The sequence below is a fragment of the Lepidochelys kempii genome, chromosome 10 (genome assembly GCF_965140265.1).
Source record: "Lepidochelys kempii isolate rLepKem1 chromosome 10, rLepKem1.hap2, whole genome shotgun sequence".
Taxonomy (NCBI): Eukaryota; Metazoa; Chordata; order Testudines; family Cheloniidae; genus Lepidochelys; species Lepidochelys kempii.
In genome coordinates, this window is record NC_133265.1 from 66,302,575 (window position 1) to 66,324,286 (window position 21,712).

Genomic DNA, 21,712 nt, shown 5'->3' on the forward strand with positions numbered 1-21,712 from the left:
TGTGTGATATAGGAGGCCAGACTAGATTAACACAATGGTCCCTTCTCACCTTAGACTTTAACCAGAAGGGACTCAATTTCTCTCTGAAAGCAGATGGGCCATGTTTTTCTTTTCTGTGAAAGTACCCCTCAGATCAGACGTTCTTGGCTCTAATGTGATTCTCCAGCATCTCCTCTCCTCAATTATAGAGGCCAAACATGGTCCCTACATTTTTACAGGCTTTGACACTTGCAAGTATTTGATGCTGACCTGTGTTTCCTTACGTCCGATCTAGGCACTTCCTATCGCGACCCACACGCCCTCCCAGGTTGGTAATGTCCGAGTGCTTCTATTCTACCCTTTGTGGGAATGGACTGAGTTGCTCTACAAACAACTCCTCCCATTTTGACTGTGTGGGAAATAAGGGATGGAAATAAGGCTTGGCTGCGGCATCCTGCTGGCAGTTGGCTGAGGAGGAGGGCCGGACTTCTCCATCTCAGCTGAACTGACACAAGTGTCGTGCGTGTCTAGCTGGGTTAAAATGGAAATAGCTGTAGTCCTGTTCCACCAACATTGATTTTTTTAAACTCTGCCCTGGATGTTGTTAGGTCCCTGTCAGCCCATCCCTCATTCATGATGGGTTTGCCCTCTCCACTCATGTTAGTGCCCACTAGCCCTGATCAGCCATAGCCAACCCAACCCACAGTGCTTGCTGTGCTCAGAGGCTAGAGGCACATGTGAAACTGGGCAGGGAACAGGGATAGATAAGTAATCCAAGGCAGGGAGAAACCTGGACCCGGGCACTGAATGTGGAATTCAGGGGATAGGGTGACCTGTGGGAGAGACGTGAAGCAGATAGGTGGTCGAGGCAAGCCCTGCTGCCACCCTCTATGCTGACATGGGTTCAATCCTGAAAGGTGCAGTCAGTACTGCCCAGCAGGCTTTTGATCCCTCACCAAATGGGGCTTATAATTAGTTACTCTGGTGTCCTAACAAAGAAGTAACAAAAAAACAAAAAAACCCCAAACAAACCACAAAATGCCAATGTCAAGCTTCACTGGAATCACATGAGGAAATGTCTATTCACCTGCCAAAGAAGAGGGGAAAACTGGTATGAAAAAATGTACTTCCCAATTTCTAGCAGGGTGCTACAAACGGTGAGCTTGATCCTTCAAGTCTCCTGCAAACTCCTAGTAAAGTCAGTGGGAGCTCCAGTAATAGAGGGTTTGCAAGTTGTGAGTAATGGCAAGTAAAAGAGATAATTGCAAACTAATTATCTGAATCCCTTCCAAACTGAGGTTGGCTCACTAACATCCCAGTTTAACATTCCAAGAAAACAGAGACAACTTAGATGTAGGCTTGGTCCCCAACTAAGTGTTAATTTTGCAGACATAACAATATGCACAACATTCAGTACCGACCTGTCCAATACATTTGGTAGCAACTTCTCTGAATTTGTCAATTTTATTTTGCGTGTGATCAGTGGCCATATGAATATTATTAGATTCAATAAATAAACCACAGTTATGACAATGACGGAGTATTCTTGCTAAAGAGACCTTGATGCAGCAGGAAATGGCTTTCTTTGAGATAAGGCCAGTTTGAATGTGGTAATAAAGAGATGGTTGCATTTTAGGTGACAAAAATAAAATTTTGGATTTTGTTCTTGTTGGAAATGCAGTTCTGAAACTGTGCACCTGGAGCATTCGAAGCATTCTAGTGAGGAATCCAACGACGAGACAAACCAACCGTACCAAGGACTCACTGGCCTGCGTAACTTGGGCAACACTTGCTACATGAATGCAGTTTTGCAGTGCCTCTGCAGTATATCCCCGTTGGTGGAGTATTTTCTCTCAGGGAAGTATGTAACAGCCCTACACAAGTAAGTAGATTTATTTGCTCTCTGTTTTATTATTACTATTTATTATTTGTATTGCAGTAGCTCAGAGGAGCCCCAGTCATGGACTGGGAACCCATTGTGTCAGGCACTTTACAAACACAGAATAAAAAGACTGTGCCAGTTCCAAGCAGCTTACAAGCAAAAAGTATTTGGGATGTGTTTTTCCATCTCAGTATTGCAAGTTTTTCCAAAAGAAATGAAGTTTCAACTGGAGCCTGGCGTTAGAAAGCACAGAAATACTCATCTGTACAAGGAAATCAAAAGCAGCACACTTTTCTCTGACTTCCCAGGTCCCACACACCATCTCTGCCTCTTCCTCAACTTGCTTTTCCTAGCCAGTGTTCACCTTCTGGCTTCTCTCTGAATTCCCTCTTCTCTGGCCTATGCGGGTTGTTGTACCACATTCATTGTTGTAGGATCTGAGCGCCTTCCTGTGGTGCAGTAAGCAATGTGACTAACCTGTCACCCATTTGTTCTCTCATCCCCTCCACTGGGGTGAAGCATGTGCAGTGCATTGCATTCTGTTTATTTATTTACTTATGTATTTATTGGAGGCAGTTGGTTTGGTTTGAATATACGTGCTACTGCGTATTTATGTTAGAGAAGGCACGGTCAAAGCAATGCAACTTACGCTTGGAGCTTTGGAAGGTGGTGAGGTTTATGATAAGTCTTAGTTCCTGGGGGAGTTTGTTCCACAATCTTAGACTGGCCCCTGAGAAAGTTCTGTCTCCTGCACAAATGAGCTTGCCCTTCTTGTGGAGAGTTCTGTCATGCCAAAAGAGTGAAGCTGTTGACCAGGGTCTTGGTCCCAGAACTTTAGATAATCTTTCAGGTATCCTGGGCCCAGGCCATGGAGCACTGTGAAGATAAGGATCAAGACCTTGCATTTAATTCGATATTCTATGGGAAACCAGTATAGAGAGAGGAGAGCAGGTCTGATGTGCTTGTGGTAGCCTCCGTTAATGAGGAGAATGGCTGCAGTGTTCCGTATTAACTGGAGTTTCCCAAGTGCTGAAGACTTCATGCCTAAGTATGTTGCATTGCTGTAGTCCAGCTGAGAAGGGACCAAGGCATGAATAACTGCGGTTAGGTCATTCACCAGCACAGGATGGAGACTTCTAGCCAACCAGATGATAGAGAGCATTACTCATGGATGCTGCTATGTGAGAGCTTAGCATCAGCGAGGAATCCAAGAGTACTCCTAGACTACAGACTGAAATAGCCTATTGTGAGTGTGACCCTTCAACAAGCAGAGTCTGCACTGTGGTTATGGCTCCTCAGAATGTTTCCTTTGCCCATTCAGCTTGGCTTTTGTGTTCACGTTTTAAGCACAGCCACCACATCTCTGTACTCCAACTAAAGCTCCCTTTTATTCTACTCAGGGAAAACGGTGAGGTTGCTACCGCCTTTGCCTATTTGATGGCCGACATGTGGCTGGGAGAGTTTGAGTGCATCTCACCAGAGGTGTTCCGTTCAGTCATTGGTGACTTATGCCCAGCTTTTACCAAGAAGACTCAGCAGGACGCCCAGGAGTTTCTGATTTATGTACTGAACGAATTACATGAGGCTCTTAAGAAGGTAAGACCGCAGTTATGGCCTTCTGGGACTGTGAAGTGTCAGTGCACATCTGCCTCCTCTTTGCAGTTCGTTACTGAAGAGCATGGATACAATAATTGTCTCTTCTCTCCCTCCATACTGTACAAAATGGTGCTGTTAAAATCATCATCTCTCCATTTTCTCCAACTACTACACACAGTGCAACCTTTAACCCCTTCATTAGCTTCCTATTACCACATCCAATTCAAGCTCCATATCTACATCACCAAGGCCCTACCTAATCCCCCATCTACACCTCTGGTGTCATTTCCTCCTCCTCACCCTCTAGTCTCTATACTCTTCCCTATCATGCTTCCTCCCTGTGCCAAGCATCTTGTCTGCCCAGATCCACCTCTACTTCTCTCTTCCTTCAAATCCTTTCTTAAACCACTTTACCAGCATTAAGTCCCTCCAGCCTATCTGCTCTCAGCACTGTCCAGTGGTTTCTCATCGTCCTTTGGTTCTTTGCTCTTTGTGATAGGGGGCATGGCTTACTTTGGATATATAAAGTGCTGCAGAGTAACAGGGTTCTATACATAATTTTAAATCATCATTAATACCAAATGCTAACTTATGTAGCCAGTTGCCAGGTAATCTGATTTGTAAATGCACTCAGTGCTCTCACAGAAGTTATCTGTGTACCGAAGCTCTGCTTTAGAATGATTGTAGAGAAAAAAATCAGATGATTTTTCTTGCCTCATTTACGATTCCAGGCTAGACGTCTCAGCACTGTGATTACTTAGCTTGGACAGCAAGTTAGAAGCTAGAAAGCTACTATGGTGACGTCAAGTGTTACTGCTGTTCAGGAAAATGTTGACAGTCTCTGGATTCTATCCCTGCTATCTGCTGCTCGGGCAGGGGGTTCAGTTCAGTTAGCTCAGCCCTACAGCTCCAGTTTACACCTTTGTTGTTTGCTCTGCGGTTGAGAATCCTGAAGGTGGTGGAACAAGGGAGCGCTCCATGCTGGACCCTATCATGAGAAGCAATAGAAAGTGGTTCCTTCATGCAGAGAAAATAAAAGAATATGCCTCTCAGGGAAGCACTGTTGGAAGGAAGAGAAGGGCAGGGTGTTTGACACATGAGACTGGGGAGGTGTTTGAAAGTTGTACAAAAGAAAACAGTGCGAGGCTGTAGCTAAAGAGATCTTAACAAGGCCTTGACCCCGCAAAGACTTAGGCATTTGCTCAGCTCTACACACCATGAGTAGCCCTACTGATCTCAGTGGAGCTACTCAGTGTGCAATGTTAAGCGCATGTTTACGACTTGGCCAAACAAAGGCTTCAAACAGCGATGGGCTGATGGCTGGAGGTGCTGATAAATGGAGCTGGGTGAACCATACATTTCAAATAGTATTCATTACAAATATTCCCCCTTTCTTGGTTAGCTCGTCCTTTACAAACCCAGGAAGGTATTTTCTCATCTGTAAGTATTTGCTAGAAGTTCTGAAGAATAATTTTCTGTCTAAATTAATGTGGAATAAGCTCTTCACAAACTGTTGACCTCAACTGTTCGTTATTTGTGTTGTGTGACTGATCTAGCTTCTGCTTCCTGAATGAATGACTGAAGATATTCTTTTTTAAACTGAAGATATTCTTTTTTAACTAAAAAACTTCTGGTTTGGCTTTTCAGACAACTTCATGCTAAGACTCATGAAAACATTGGAATTTGTTAACTGAATTCTCACAATTTAACTAATCTCTCCCCATGAATCAGAGTGAACTCGACAGCGATGCTTTTATTCATGAATCACTATTCAACTAGGCCCTATTTATAAATATGGATTGCAATGTCTTATAAAGAAGCAGAATAAATAATGGATTATTATAAATAATAGGTTTTTACTGCCATCTGGGATCATGTGTGCTTTCTTGACAACCAGTACAAAGCATGTTTAGATGTTTTTATAAGGGTCAGGGTCAGTAGTTTGTTAGTGTTTGTTTGTTTGTTTTCTTTTTTCTTTTTCTTACAGTCATACAAAAGGAGATGCTCTGGGAACACATCCACTTCTAGGGAAGATAGGGGAACTGTCAGTGAAACATCAATCATCACCCAGCTCTTTGAGGGGCAGCTCAGTTATGACATTTCATGCTTGGCGTGTCAGACCACCACGGATAAGAACGAGGTCTTTACAGTTCTCTCTCTTCCCATCCCTTCTGAGAGTGCATGCTCTCTACAGGTAGGAATTCTAATAGCTCCTCCCAGCTTCTGGTGGTCTCTGCTCAGTATAGGGGTGGAAGGTTTATGTTAACAGACCGTCTTAAGGAAATATGTTCCTAGCACATGCCGGTTTCAGGGCATCATATAAAAGGGGGACACTCTTTTCAGTAGAGAATTTGGCCCTAGGGCTAGAGGAGATGCTAGATCAGACTTACATTGTCCCTTTGGCTGTTAATAGTGTAGCTTGTGTTGTTTGCAAATGTCCCTGAATTGCTGTGGAGTGAGGAATGGCCAGAGAAATGTCGATTTTATTTTGTATTGTATAGAAAGCAACTGTGAGGCATTTTCTTTCAAATTCTCACTTATCAAAATGCTTCCTTAGAGGAAAACACATTAAATTTTAGCTGCTTTGTATTCTAAGTGTACTCACAGAACTGTACCTAGGCATGCTGGCCCCCTACTGTTTGGGTTTTTTTTAGATGATACGAGTTAGGATATTCTAGAGTAATGATAATGCATTTTATTTTTGCATATTGGTACAGTACATAGACAATAAAAGCTACTGTATGATTCTTTTAGGTGCCACATTAATTTTCACACAATCCTTTAACATCTCTATAGTATCCTCCTATATAACCTTTAAGAAGTAAACTCTATATGGACTGAAAATAACCGTAAAGTAAATATGGATACTACACTGACTTAATGGCATAAAACATATTCAGAAAGACATAAAATTGCATTTCTGTTTATAAAAACAAGTGATAGTGATGGTTTTCCATACCACAGTGAGACTGTGGCTAGAATAAACAGCCATGTCTCTCAACGGGGAATAAAAGGGACTCAAAAGTAAACAAAGAATGAATTTACCATGGAGATGGATTATCTAGCAATTGAATTACCACCATAGCATCCGATTCTGTATAAGCAGAAGCCGTCCTTTTTCTGGCCTTTATATAAGGAAAACAGCCATGGGGCGAGGGAGGAGGAATTTGTAAGATTTCTGTTTTTTACCTTTTGCATTGTGATTTTATTTTCCTAAGAAGAGTATTGATTATTGTTTGCTTCCTGGTATATTATGATGGTTGGCTTATACCTGATCATTTCTCCTGCTGAATCCTGCCAAGCAAATTGTGATTATGCCCCATTAAAGGTGAAGATTATAGCAGCATGGCTTGTTTGTATAAGGCCAGTGTGGGAAGTATCATTTAGTTGGGGAAACTATGTTGTGACAGCTTATAAGAGGCATGACACATCCTGCATCTTGGCAGGGGGTTAGACTAGATGACCCTTGTGGTCCCTTCTAACTCTGTGGTTCTATGACATTTGACTTCTGGCCAGGCGAGGCAACACACACACCTAGGGCTTTGTCTCCACTGCAGAGTTTTGTTGACAAAAGTTGAATTAAGGCCCTTTAAATAAACCGCTGGTGCATGTCCACACTCTGCTCCTTGTGTCGGCAGAGCGCATCTGCACTAGCAGTTATTGCATCGACACAGAGAGCAGTGCACTGTGGGTAGCTATCCCACTGTGCAACTGGCAGCAGGATGCTTTGGGAAGGGTTTGCAGTGCCTCATGGGGCAGGTACGGCATCACACGATGCAGTTTCTCAATCGCATGGTTCCAGGGGCATCCTAGTAGATTGCCAGCCGCTTTTCAACTGAAGTGTGGTGGGGAGGGAGACGGTGTGGGCTGGGGAAGAGTGTGAAAGACTGTTGGGAGGAGTGTATATGTGAGAGAGACAATGTATGTTCGGGAAGTGTGCTTCCGCACTGCATGCTGTCTCTTTAAGTTTATATCTCCCCCCCTCCCCCTGCAGCAGCAGCCGGCTCTGCCTACCTGCAGTCCACATTAATGGTTCTGTGATTCCCTCCCAGTTCTCCCACAGCATCCTCAGCAGCTCTGTGAGCTCTCCAGGCTGCAGAATGTTGAAGCTTCCCATGCAGGGCTGCTGAGTTCAAAACAATGAGCAGAGTGGTCATAGTGGGCATTGTGGGATACTGGGGTAGGCCAGTTATGTCAACGTAATGAACCGCAGCGTCTACACTGATGCGTTGTTGCTTTAACTTTGCCTCAAAACGCTCTATGCCTCTCATTGAGGGGGTTTTATTTTGTCAGCAAAACAGTAGTTTTGTTGCCGAAAGTGGCATTGCAGTGTGTAGGCCTCCACACTTTTGCCGCCAAAACTCTGCAGTGTAGACACAGCCTAAGTGTGGAGACCGAAGAAAGTATATGGCTGTGGTGACTGTGAAATCCGATTATGCTGTGCTTCAGTGTGAGACAATGTCAATGCCATGGTTATAGTGGCTGGATGGACATATCAGCGAAATGATGGCCCTGGTCTTGTAGAGAAGGGAGTCAGGAACAGACTAGCTGGGTCAGAGCCCAGAATGCTACAAGCACAGGTCACAGCGGACATGTTTCTTTGCGAGTGCATATCTCACCAGCAGCCCCACTCCAGATCTGCCCCCAGTGCAGATTTCCCTATTGGTCTGTTCCCCTGTACAGTAAATGGCCTGTGGTTTTACCTGTCTGGGCAACTGAAAATTGTCCCTAGCCCAAAATTAGAGGCCTTTTAAAAGAAAGAGCCAAGGTATGTTCAGCATCCTGGGCCAGTCTGCCCTGAAGGTGTCAATTCCCTGATGTGAGAGTGCAATTGCTGGCCAGTTAATGGAGCATTGTGACAAGTGGATCAGAGGGAGGCTCCTTATTCTGTTCTCTGTAATAAAGTCTGAATCAGGCTGGGTGGCAACAAGTAAGTCACAGTAACAGAAAAACAGCTAAAGGAGGGCACAGGGAGCGTTGACTAAACAGGCCTGTTTTACTTGTGCAATATTTACTTTGTTTTACAGTTGGGGGACGCAACAGTAGAATCACAAGCAGCCCAGAACTTCTTCATTTTCCTCTCTCAACACTTCCTCCTAAGCATGGAAGTCCCTCTCCCCACCCCCCGCCCTGCCCTATTTTTGCAAACAGGGCAGGTGGCTCATCCCCTTGGGGTAACTGTTATCCTTTCTGCCCCTCCCTGTGCTGTGCTTTGCCCTCTGCCACCATCTGGGAGTGCCTCACCCCTGGGCTGACCCCTGGCTCCTTGGTCCCTCTCCTGCCCCTGCCTCCAGCTGTTTGACACCCTTCCGCGCACAGTCAGATTCCACCCCTTGCTCAGAGCCTGCCCATCTCCCTCCCGCTCCAATTTACCCCCTTTAACCTTTTTAATCCCCAGTGAGGGCAGCAGCTTCAGCTGATGTTACTGAGCAATGAGCATGCTCAGTGGGGGCCAAGCGGCACTCAGCGCCTTGCCCGCCTGCCGCCCCACCAGGGTCCTAGTGCTGGGGAGCCTGCTCCGTCAGGGGTCACTAGTGGGGCCTGCCCCGCTCACCCTGCCCTACTTATGGCCCTGTACACTCATAATGTCACACCCTCACTGAATCATGTGGCACAAATATCCTCTGCAGTGTACAAACAACACTGCACAAGTTGCCTTGCATAAGATGACTTCTGCAAACAGGCTTATTGAGACACCCTCTCTAACCCGGCTTAGTGGTCAGAAATTCACGTCTCTACACAGAGGTGTAGTGTTTGTTTTACCAAACACGTTTTCCTTTCACAGGACTGCCTTGAATGTTTCTTTCAACAAGACACACTGACCTGGAACAATCAAATTCACTGCTCCTTCTGTGGAACTAAGCAAGATGCTGCAGTAAAGGCCAACATAGGCAAGGCGCCAAAGATGGTTATTTTTCACTTAAAGAGGTACAGACTACATCTGGCAGGACAACTACGTCTCCTCTGATTTACATGGGATGTAAGAAGGTCACTTGCATTCAGAGGAAAGGGAAAATCATTGCACGTAGTCTTTTTACACATACAGTACCTGGATAGTTACAAAACAGGAAAAGCATGTGAGTCGGACTCCTGATAAACCCAGAAAATGTGTTACTTTATCGAATCCATCAAATTGCATCCACCTCAGTGCATTTTTGTCCTGCTTCTCCCTTTGCAATAGAGACAATTCTGAAAGGGGAGGGATTGGTCATAGAGGGGAAAGTGATAGAATTGTGGAATTAATGAAGAAAGATGGGTGTTTGTTGTAAAACTGGATCACATTAATAAATGGAATTTTACAGTACAAATGATGCTCGTCCTGATAGCCACTTACAGAGCTACTAGCTACTGTGATGGACAAAATAGAGAACAGTGTTCTGCCACATCAACAATGCAATTAGGGCATTATTCCTCGACCCATCCCTTTACAAAGCTCGGCGGGGGGAAATGTACAATTGCATTTGAGCCCAAGATTTTAAAATTGTGTGTTCTGTAGCCATTTTGCCCTCAACAGTGGAGTGGGTGAGGAAATCAAAGAATCTGCAAGTTTGGGCTACAACTTCATAGTGGGCTTACTTCAATGCCCAGCACTTCTTGTTAAGTTTGATCATGTATCAATTATTTTTAAAAAGTGATCATTTCCTGCTCCTTCCGTGTACCCATCTCACTCCTTCCATTCTTCTCACTAGCTCCTCAGCTAGCATTACTCTGCCATGGTTCGTGCTGCAATGGCCAGAATCAGTGCTAAAGTTGGATGTAGGGTCCCCCATTGAGCATGCATCTTGTGACAGATTGACAGTGCACTCATTGGTCCCTTCCTTTCAGTCCCAACACTTCTATTCTAATAAAAGAACATTTCACAAAGCACGAACCTGCTTGTTCTTACTATAAAATGTCACTTGCAATCTATTTATTTAATCTTTCTTTGCGGCAGTAATTTTCTACCTGCTTGCAATAATCCTTAGCATTAAGAGGAGAGCACTTCACATTTCAAAGAGCTGAGCAGGCGGTAGCTAGTTATTCCTTCCAATGCCCAGGTGAAGGTAAGCACGTGCAGCATTACAAGAACTGAAAGCATTTGTAGTGGAAAATACTGTCTCAAAATGTTTTATTTTTAGGTTTGACTATCAAGGCAGCTACAAAAGGAAACTGGGGACTAACATCTACTATCCACTAAGCAACTTGGATCTTTCGCCTTATATTTATCCACTCTTTCGGAAGAATCCAAAATACAACTTGTGTGCTGTGGTGGTAAGTTGGATGCAAAGTTATAGCCTAGCTTTATTGGGAATACTATGAATGTTTGTTTGAATGAAATCAGGTTTCAGAGCAGCAGCCGTGTTAGTCTGTATTCGCAAAAAGAAAAGGAGGACTTGTGGCACCTTGACGAAAAGGAGTACCAGTGGTACCTTAGAGACTAACCAATTTATTTGAGCATGAGCTTTCACTGAAGTGAGCTGTAGCTCACGAAAGCTCATGCTCAAATAAATTGGTTAGTCTCTAAGGTGCCACAAGTACTCCTTTTCTTTTTGTGAATGAAATCAGTCATTGATATTGGTCCTACGCAAACAAGCAGGCAAGTCCTCTCTGCCTCAGCACCCAAAGTTTACAGAACAGGGAAAAAAAATGGTACAGATACAACCATCACTGACTTATACATAGCTGGCATTTCAGAATTAGGAGACGCTTCCTCAACTAACCCATTACTGATAAAATTAACACATTTTTCATTGGCTAATGGAAGATGGCTGGGTACCCCGACTGAAAATTCTCTGGCTTTCAGGATTGAATGCTAGTTACAGGCCTGTACACAGATACAATTTGAGTATCAGGGCATCATGGAATATAACACGCTAGTCCCCAACCCTGTTATAACATGGCTTGGTGTTGTCTGTGGTGATGGAGCCAAATTGCTGTTTAACTGTGACTGGTTTAGAATTGTGTTACAGGTCTGTACAATGATTAACACAATTTGGTACTACTTGTACAGTGATATCAAACCTATTTTATTACTTGGGCATCATACTATGGTATTATTATGCAGTACCCCACAGGGTGCCAATTCCTGTGTAGACAGACCCTGTGTCAAGCCAGTGAAATAATTAAATACAGGGCAAACACTGAAAGATAGAACAGGTCAGTGATTCCTTCAAGCTAACTGCACTTTTTTGTCCAACTCTGGATGCAGGCTGTTTAGTAAATACCCTATTTCTTTTCCTCACGCTGATTGAAAGTGCTTCCACCTGAAAGCTTCTAAACACAAGGACGGCTCCTTCAGCCCTTGAGTGTGGGTAAACAATGTTCAGTTTTTGGGCCTGGTCAACGTGAGTTTTGCTGGGAGATGGATTGCCAGGTCAGAGCTGCTAGCGGGGCTGTAAGTTTGATCTCCCAATGTGGAAAAAAATGTAATTACTGGCCAGACAGCATTGACTTGCTCTTCTTCCGCAGAGCTCTACCTATTTCAAGTGTTTCTTTGGGGTAAAGGGAAACTGGAATCTTATTTTTTCCCATCATTATAATAGCTGAGTGCAAATAAAAATGATCACCAGATCCCTGGCTTTGAGTCTTTGCTAAAATTGAAAGTGATTTCTCTCTCTCAACTTTCTTGTTGTAGAACCATTTTGGTTATCTGGATGGTGGCCATTATACGGCATTCTGCAAGCACACGCTCACCCAGAACTGGTACAGCTTTGATGATGCACAGGTCAGCGAGATTCCACAATCCTCAGTGCAATCGGCTGCAGCTTATCTCCTATTCTACAGCTGTAAAGCCTTCTCTGTACCTACCAAAACCCATAAGTACTAGGAAAATGTCTCTGTGAGAACAGTCCAATTATTAGAATTCATTGACAATGGTAGCTAAGTCAAGTCCCATTTTACCATTAAACTAGTGCATCTGCATTGCTTGACTGTCTATTGTGATCTTTCTGATTATGCTTAGAAATTGATTTCAAGGGAGAAAACTGAAAGTTGACCTCTGCAGCACAACGTTCAGTAATAAGCGGAGGGGTGTCCCTCTACAAAGCACATCACTTCCCTCTATTAAGTTATTTTTAAAAAGCCTCTCACTAATATTCTTAGCACCATTATTATTATGGTTTGCACAATGGCAGCACCCCTTCTAAACATAGGGGCAATATGGAGCTTGCTTAGAGACAAATCAAATACATGATAGCTTCCTCCAGACAAGCGCTCCCCTCTTCTCTACTGTTCAGGTGCCCCAATCCACTTGCTCTGCCAGAGCTTCCCAAATATGACCTCCTTCCACCCTGCCCACCCCACAGCACTAGTAGATTCAGTATGAAAGCCTATGGACAAAAACAGCCAGCTGACAGTGCTAATATTAATGACAGTGTTTAAAGGCAGGGGGCTCCCTTGAGGAAAGAGCTCACATGGCCTCACCCCTGTCCTACACTCGTTGCTCTAACCTCACCCCCCACCCAGCACACACACACACTTCCTCTTTGTGTGGCCTCCCTAATCCCTTCCTTATGCGCATACAATTGTCTATTAGTAGCACAGAGCCCCAGAACTGGAAGCTGGGCTCACTCAAAGAAAAAGCCATTTTCTGCACCTGCTGCTTTTTTTCTTGCTTTGGGTTTTGCATAAAAAGCATGAATGCAGCAGCTGATCTGGGGAGAAGCATCTTGGTTGTACTGGAGTGGTACGTATTCTTTTTTTATAGAGCTAGTTGCACTTTATCAAAAGGAAAATAATAAAAATAACCCCCCACAGAAGCCCCTGCCTAAACCAAGCATCGAACTGACAAGAATGTTTTTACTACGGCCTCTTGCCTAGATTTATTATTGCTATCTCCATGCTTTCCCCCCGCCACTGGAAAACAGAGTGAAGTGTTCCAAGCTACATTCAAAATAAAAATGTTAAAATAACCTAATTCCAGCTAACTGGTATATTTAATGGAAAACTCCAATGGCTCAATAGTTAATGTTGGGGCACAGACTCTGTGGTCTAGATGCCTCCCTCTCCCCAATTTATGCAAAATTTAAACTTTGTTTTAAAATAGTTTCTAGCCCTGTAGGTGTGAAGGAAGTCTTCCACATGTGAACACACGCTGTGTTGTCTTTCTGGAGCTGTGGCTAGAGGGATTTAGATGGTTGCAGTGCTCTGAACTTCCCCATTCATCACTGGTTGTAAATGATGAAGCCTGACTATGAACATTTTAAAATGTGAATATTTATTTATTATTATTACTGGGTTTTGCTATTAATATGCTTATTCACAGAGGTTTAATAGCACAGAAGTTAAATATGGAAGACATTGTCATGATAGATAAGATTTCAGTCTCTCTGTGGTCATGTCAGGTGAAATACCAACACTTGCAGACTAGTACAGTGGGAGCAAGTATGTAAGTTTGACAGAGGCATTTGTTATTGAGAATGTGCCTTTAAACACAATGCAAAGAACTTGTATGGAAGTCCCACACTATCACTCTCTAGCATAGTTGTTGTCTTTGAGTACAGATCACCACGGTCCCCTAGTATTCTCACTATTTCATATTCTATAGAGATAATTGAGGTAATTTTCATTGAATTCATATTCCATTAATGCTTATACCTTGCGAGGTGGAAAAATCTTCTGGAGCGGGTAGGAAGGCATGAAATGAAGGGTATTTCATGGTGCTGGAATAATTTAAGTTGCAGCAGAACATAGGGCGTCCACACAGCCCACCGTCAGTGTAATATCTCAGCACTGTATAAAATTAAAGCGCACAGTAGCGCCTGTGACAGGATGGCATCCGGCATCCAATTTGCATCAAGTGAGAGGCAGGAGCATGAGTAGGGTAGCATCTGACCAACTGAAACAAAGCCCTTCTCTCTACTCTGGATCCCTGTTTGCCTCAAGACTTCTGTTATTCTGCTAAGAGCTTAGAAGGAGGATGTTCAAATGTTGCATCTTGGAGCAAAGTTAAGTAATTGGAGGCTGTCTCAGCATTAGGGCAGGAGAGATAGCATTCATGCCATGTCTGTGCTTGATGCTGTTCTGACAGGGCACAAACAGGAGAAACAAGCAATTAAAGCTTAACTAGCTTGGCTGGAGGAAAACACTAACTGCCTCTCCTTAGGGCAATCACCCTTTGCTAATGCTGACTGAAGGAGGTCTCCTATGCTGGATTTAGCAAAAGAACCCTCTGTGATGATCTTATGCAGGTGATCTTTTATACCTTATGAAATTGTACCCAGGGTGAAGGCACAATTAAGTCAGTTTTCAACCTTAATTCTGCATTGCCTGGGTTTTTGGTGCTTGATTTAACATTGCATTCTGCAGGTGCATATGTGAAGTTACTCATGAAAAAATGTTAAGGCAGAGTTCAGCTTGCCAAATGCAGTGTAGACAGTACTTTAGCATTCGTAAAATTGTGTTTCCCTGGTTCACTCTCAAACAGCCTGAGTCATTGCCACCACTTTTTACTGACAAAGGCAATGTTGACCAGGGCACCAGTTTATCCCTTACTCTCTTTGAAGTTTTTACCACCTCATCAACAGGTAAGTCACTTTAAGAGTATGGTACTCCCTAGTACGGTGCTGCTGTGTTCGCTTCTGGGATGAGTTCACGTGCTACGGCTCCCTAACTTTTGGACAAGAGTGAAACCTGCCCTTAAACAAACCAGAGTGACACACTGATAAAAGCTCACTGCAGAGGCCTGAGACTTCCAAGGACCAATGCAAGTCAGGAGTGGAAACTATGAACTGTTGCCAGATAATGGAAATGTGTAGAACTGAACCAAAATAGCTCCTACACTAATTCACTCCTAGCCGATGGTTGTCCTTCCACGTGGAGCTGCCTGAACTCTGTGAAAAATGTTGCCATGTATAATCCCACAGGGATTTTCACTTAATCAAATTTTGTAGATGTACAAAAAAACCACCAAATCCCCCAAACAAACATTTAACAGGATAGTGTATTTTAAATCATTTGTTAATATTCTTAAAGCATGTGTACATTAAATCTTGTATTAAAAAATTAAAGAAAATCTCATTTCTTTAAAAGTAATTTTAAATGCAGAAATATTCACAAAAGCTAACAGAAAAATACAGCTCTGCTTTTTCTACACCTAAAGTATTGCAGTTATTTAGAACTGGCAAATAAAAGCAATCCTCTGAGTTCTAGAGATTTTCACAAAAGGACCACATTTTATTATATACATAGCTCTGATGTGCAAGTATGCAATCAATATGTACACTTACATTCCTAACTGTTTCCATCATTCTAGAGTATTCACAGTAGAATCGAGCTTAAGGTTAGAAATGTGAAAAGGCCATAACAGTGATAGAAAAGAAGACAAATCAAAATATGCTGTGGGATTTTTTAGGACATTTAAACCTACTTGCTAATTAAACTAGAATTTCATTTTGGAGCAGACTAAAAATATAGTTTTGAAATAAGCTGTAACTTAAGTATGCTTGTTGTTATGGTTTCATAGAAGTTGCTATTACCAAAAGCATTATCAATCAGTCTTCTGTCTTAAACAATAGCACAACCAGAAAGATCCTGTTGCAGAAAAGCTGCTGCAACCTTTCCCTAACTGACTATATATTTGTTCCTGTTTTGCATATTAATATGCAGTTCAATACCTGTGTTGTACATTTATAAAGAGAACCAATTTTCTTCACTCCAAACACTTTATGTGGCTATATCTGCTGCTCGCAGTTCAAAAGAAGTGTAAAAGAGAATATATGCAGCTGAGGACTTCACAGAGGATGCTGAGATATCAGATACTTCATGATCATCAAACTTATACCAGCGCTGTTTTGTAGCATTTCTGCAGTAAGCTGTGTAGTGCCCTCCATCCAACCCTCCATAATGATTCTGTGGGGGGGAGAAAACGTGGAGAGAGATTAAAACAATACTTCTTTTTGGCAAGAGCCTGATTCATGATCTGTGCTTTGCTACCACTTCTGCCTTTAGCTAGAATAATAAACTTGAATGCCATATTTTGACCAACATGAAATCCCACTGCAGTAAATCTTAGACTCACTCTCCTTTTTTTCTAATTTGTATCCAGGCAGGAGGCCTAGAAACCCACGTGACTCAAAGTGATACTTGTAATACTGGACATACAGATAAACGGTTTTTAAACAAGATGGATGTACAGCTAAGTTTTAAAGTTGGCTGTGGTTACTTACCGATACTGAAAATAGATTGTATCTCTTCAAATTACTCTTTGGACCAATAACATAGTGTGACAGGTCAAGACTTTCCAAAGGGAAATCTACAGATGTCTGTAGCTTTTGCTTCCACCTTCCATCATACGAGAATCTAGAGAGAGCACAAATCAGCACTAGCCAGAGCAATGGTTCAAGAGATGTTCCAAGTTGAGTCCATGTTTGTAATTATTTCTTACTCACTAATTTTAACTGGGATCTGAGCTAAATAAGAACGAAGAGTAAATTTCACAGCTAAGCAGTGTGTCAGGGCTACCTTACAATTTAAGGCTGCACTACTGCAAAAACTTACGTGTGTGTGTAACTTTACATACTGAACTCAATGGGGCAACTCGTATGAGTGTTTCCAGGATGGGGGCCTATGAAAATAGGAAGCAGATGACAACTAGATGGAAATTCTTGCTATCCATGGGCTCAGATTGTTTGTATAACGTTCTGTATTTTTAAAAAAATGTCCATTTCTTTACTACCCCTAAAGCCTCCATTAAGTCCAAGTTAACTGTATTTATAGATACATCTTCACAACTTACCGTTTCAAGTGCACCAGAAGAACTGGTGGCAATTTCCAAATCTCTAATTTTTTCAAAGAATCCCTTCGTGTTTTGCAATGGCTACAGTAAAACCTGTTGTTATCTGTAAGTTTCTCCTCTTTGGAGAATAATCTAAGGCATTCCTAGGACAAAACATAGAAAACACACTTAAAAGCCTGGTGTTTATAAAAATAAAGATGTAGCTCAAACATTTGTCTGCTATTGTACAGGAGCAACATGTGCACCATGTTTCATAAGAATAATTAGGAGACTTTAGTTCATGAATCTATTCACAAAAATAACTTTTACTCCATAGATAGTAATGTTTCTAAATGAAGCTACTGCTTTCGTTTAAAAAAAAACAAAACCAAGTATCCTACTATGACCTGCAATAAAGAGTTTAGTTACTACAAAAAAGTTGTTTAAACTACAGTAGCACAAAAGGCACCTACATCTGTCAGTGTAGTCATATACGTAAAAATGATTAATTGATTGGGGAGGATTACAAAACAAATTAAAAAAAGAAAAAGACAACCGTATATAGCATGGTTCATCCTAGAGCAAGTTACACTGGCCATATTGACATACCCCCAACCAAAAAGGCTAAAGCAAAAGTAGCACCATACAAAAAACCTGAAGAGTAATTATTTTATTGCAGTAAAAGCACATATTCTCTCTCTATTACTAACTTACCTGTAGTGTACATTTACTAGTGGATGCAAGTGGCAATGACAAATACATGAAAGCCTCAAATGTTCGGGACTTTTTGTGACACGTAAGACATTGCACTGTGGATTTGAACTGGCCTTGAAAAAGTGCCACAACAATAGATTCATTGAGCTGCTTGTGTTTGTGCCAGGCTAGATCTGCTGCTTTGAAGTCATCAATATGATCATTATTTTCTTCCTTATACCTCTTCCGATTGTCAGCCTGTATATTATAAAATTAAAATATCTTATCACCATATAGCATCATTTTATATGTAAGTATAAAGAAGTGAAGTTGTATGATAAGGTTTTATATACTATGCAAAAATTTTTAAACTTGTCAACAAGCTACATAATTGTTATCGAATCATATTTCTGTGCGGTCCTCTTTAGTACTTCCTACAGGTACACAGGATACACACTGTAGTTAGGATTTCACACCTCATTTTACTGCCATCTATAAAACATCCCATAAGCAATGGCAGCACATGCTTCACTATTACCACGAGTTGATTTAGACAATTAACCACCTGTATTTCAGGAATTTACTGAAGGCTTCTTGCACAAATCATTTGCCGTACAGATAATATATTTGAAACACTCCGGTTTATATACTTTAAAAAGATTCACACCATCCCCATTTATCATTATCACAATATCAACTGTGATGGAATCCCGTTGGGAGCAACAAGTCATCTTTTCCCCCAAAAGCCATTATTTATTGCATGAAAATGTCTTGCCTTTCTGGCAAGCTATGCCTCCAATGTCTGTGTGGGGTGTGGTGTGGGAGACATATAGATTTAAATACAACAACAAAATTCTGAAAACAGATATATTAATTATTTTAAATATTTAAATTTAAATTTAATATTTAATATTTAAAATGAGGTAAAGTAGTTTAATTCATGATCATGACATGGAGAATGTATAAACATCACTAGACACAAAGGAACAAGTATTATGCTGCAATTTACTTACTTCCTAATGGGCCATAAAATAGGTGGTAAAAATAAGGAAAAAAGACAGACTGAAGACAACCCTTTAAAATGAAGAAACATCTGAATACATATTACTGTATTGCTGGCTTTATTATACGTTTAACTCAGGAAAAAACAAGTGTAAGGATAAAAAAAGATAATGGTCCATAATTATCTTAAACAATATCCTTTTTAAGTGTGAGAAAAGACAAAATTTTTCAAAGGACTTTGCTTTAATCAAATAAGGCCCGTAGAGAGATCACCATTTTGAAATCATTGAAACACTCTTCTTAAAATTAAAAATGGGCTCATGCTACACATAGGTAACAATGTGCAAATCGCACATCTAAATGGCCATTTGTGTGTCTAATTACCCATTTAACCTCTCAATTGCGGTATCTTTAGGCTCAATTCTTGGCTTCTCCTCCAGCTACTTTGCCCTAAAGCAGCCAAAAAGCTACCCCTAACAGGACAGCTCAAGATTCCCCCCGATACAAGGAAGTTCTTAATAGCACAAAGCTAGCATAGCTGACTCTACACCGCCTGTTCCATATGCTCTATACAGGAGGTGTGGCGGGACACAGCTTGGGCAGCCCAAGATCAGGGGATGGGAAAGGTGGCTTTGAGGAAAAAAAAAAACAAACCACACGTACACATACACCCACCCCTGAGTCAAGTGTAAATTCAGCACAGCAGAGAATTTGAGCCCTGTGTGCACAAAGTAGGTATGCAACTGCATACATAGACATTTTTCAATCGGGTCCTTATATTGTACCACTTATTTCCATCTTCATAATAGCACAAAACTTCTGCTACTAAACTCAAGTAAACATTTTATATTTCTGTTCTACAATCTGACTGAGATGTGTGATTTATCAGCAGGGAATTACTTACTTTATTTAGGTCTTCATGCAGTCCATCCATTAAAAACAAGAGCAATTCTTGGGAGTCTTGCTGACTGTATCCTGAAAATTGGTCATTGATCTTCCCAATTGTAATTTTAAAATCTTTTGGACTGACATATCGGTATTGTCCTGTCCACAATGCTTTCATTATGATGCCAAACTCTTCTGCCACTTCGCCTTTATGCCCCAAGAGGTTTAACCTACACAGTTAAATAGAAATACTGAGTATTATATTAAGCCATTAAAACAAGACAAAGTATTAATTTCTCTTTTTTTAATCCATGATTGTGTGAAAATGAAGTAAATTTTCCCAAGATTAGACAATCACTTATGTCTTGATCCTGCAAACCCTCATGCATATGTTCAACTTTACACACACACACACACACACACACACACACACACACAAATGGCACTTGTGGCACCTTAGACTAACAAAGGTATTTGGGCATCCGATGAAGTGAGGTGTAGCTCACGAAAGCTTATGCTCAAATATGTTTGTTAGTCTCTAAGGTGCCACAAGTCCTCCTTTTCTTTTTATGTGATACAGTTTAAGTACACCAGCTTGAAGCAGTTAAAACTTCTATTTACTTTGATATTTTGCTGTTTAATTCCACAGCCAGAGGGTTCATTGGAGGTAGATGCAGCGATTTTCCACTTCTCTGATTTGTACCAACTGTTAGCAAGACTTTCTCTTTTTAATCTCTGCAATACGCCCAGGCACCGAGATGGTGGGTGCAATATAAAGAGTTTCCCTGGCAAAGCACGCTATCAGATATCCAAACGTTTGAAATACCCTCACAAATGTATACTCTAACATCTGTTACTTTTAATATGACTGAGGTTTTAAAAACATAATGGCCCCATTTTATATGTTTTGAACGAAAAATAGTAACAGTGGTAAATACACATTCTGAATTTGGCCATGGATTAATTAAAATAATCCAAGATAGAATAAGAATATTTATTACCTGTTAATGTCATCTTGATACAAATTTCTATTGAAATAATCAACCAGAAGTGGTGCATTGCAGAGACACTGCAATATGGAGTTCATATAGCAAGTGTTCCCTAAATTACGAAGCCCTGTGAGAGCTGGTCCCAATCCCCCAAACACAGGGTTGAGATTACGAATCTGTGGTGCAGAGAGCCTTGAGATTTCAGCTTTAGTGTAATATACTGGTCTGTAAGGAAGAAACTGTTGTTAGCAAACTGGAGTTTTCTATTCTTATTACTACACTTGCCTTATGGCCTATCATAACGTTCTGTTCTGCATGTGGACACCATATCCTTCCCTCATATCGTAAGTCAGAACAAGTTGGGAGCTCTGAGAAGGCAGTGAGTTTTAGCCCTTGGAGTTAAACAGTGTGCCTCATGTCATTTAACAGACTTCTCCAACCAAGTAGTGTTGACTAGCCCTGAAGAGATAACTGTCCTTGGCTGGAGATGAAGAGCCGTATGCTCAAAGCACATAGAATATCAACAGACCCACCCTCATCACTAGGAAATAAAATATCCTCCTGGAGGAAGCCATAAAATGCCATCATTTAAGGTATTCAAGACTAGACAAGGGAATCATGGGAGATTCTGTAGCAATATATAAATACTGGCCTGCAGTGATGCACAGGAATAGACTAGATCAACGTTTGCAAACTGTGGGGTCAAGGAATTAAACTTAATATAATTTAGAAATGGAAAATCTTTTCATTCCACAATAAACAGCAGCCTAAGGCCTAATAGCACGCAGACAAACAAATGGCTGCCATTTAAAAGTCAGCATTTACCAACACTCTAAAATCTCTATTTGTTACCGTTAGTAAACAAGGAGAAATCACTGTTCAATGGAGATTACTGTCTACTGTGTTCTGCTTTGAGCTTTGCAGCTATGTAGTTTAAGTCTATCAGAAACATTCCATATAAACCAATGGTAAAGAGTTAATACAATTCAGGTG

The 21,712-nt window shown here is 41.5% G+C and overlaps 2 protein-coding genes across 8 annotated transcripts in view; one reads left to right on the forward strand and one right to left on the reverse strand.

Moving 5' to 3' along the window:
- The window catches only part of USP8 (ubiquitin specific peptidase 8), a 74,795-nt gene that overhangs the window by 23,885 nt on the left and 29,198 nt on the right, over positions 1–21,712 (reverse strand). For 4 of the 6 annotated variants that reach the window (XM_073304031.1, XM_073304029.1, XM_073304027.1 and 1 more), the window contains 6 exons: positions 20,732–20,944; positions 19,750–19,960; positions 17,865–18,101; positions 17,172–17,314; positions 16,603–16,735; positions 13,632–16,285 (listed from right to left, as the gene is read on the reverse strand). In XM_073304031.1, coding sequence (XP_073160132.1) covers positions 16,100–16,285; positions 16,603–16,735; positions 17,172–17,314; positions 17,865–18,101; positions 19,750–19,960; positions 20,732–20,944 — 1,123 coding nt within the window. In that variant the 3' untranslated portion in view covers positions 13,632–16,099. Of the gene's footprint in view, positions 1–13,631; positions 16,286–16,602; positions 16,736–17,171; positions 17,315–17,864; positions 18,102–19,749; positions 19,961–20,731; positions 20,945–21,712 lie in introns of those variants that run through there. The other 2 variants (XM_073304030.1, XM_073304032.1) reach the window with 2 other exon arrangements.
- Positions 1,709–12,321, forward strand: USP50 (ubiquitin specific peptidase 50). Of its 2 annotated transcripts, XM_073304038.1 has the most exons (6): positions 1,709–1,861; positions 3,262–3,457; positions 5,445–5,651; positions 9,243–9,385; positions 10,576–10,708; positions 12,072–12,321. In XM_073304038.1, the coding sequence occupies exons 1-6, from the start codon at positions 1,776–1,778 to the stop codon at positions 12,261–12,263; spliced, it is 957 nt and encodes a 318-aa protein (XP_073160139.1). In that variant the 5' UTR covers positions 1,709–1,775; the 3' UTR covers positions 12,264–12,321. The 2 variants fall into 2 exon arrangements, with proteins under 2 accessions (XP_073160139.1, XP_073160138.1); XM_073304037.1 differs by lacking the exon at positions 1,709–1,861 and having other exon boundaries at positions 1,888–3,457.

Coding starts and splice junctions, on each gene's coding strand:
- USP50 (XM_073304037.1), top strand. CDS start 3,149: ATGGCTCCTCAGAATGTTTCCTTTGCCCATTCAGCTTGGCTTTTGTGT. Junction 3,458..5,444: donor TACATGAGGCTCTTAAGAAG/GTAAGACCGCAG, acceptor TTTTTCTTACAG/TCATACAAAAGGAGATGCTC. Junction 10,709..12,071: donor ACAACTTGTGTGCTGTGGTG/GTAAGTTGGATG, acceptor TTCTTGTTGTAG/AACCATTTTGGTTATCTGGA.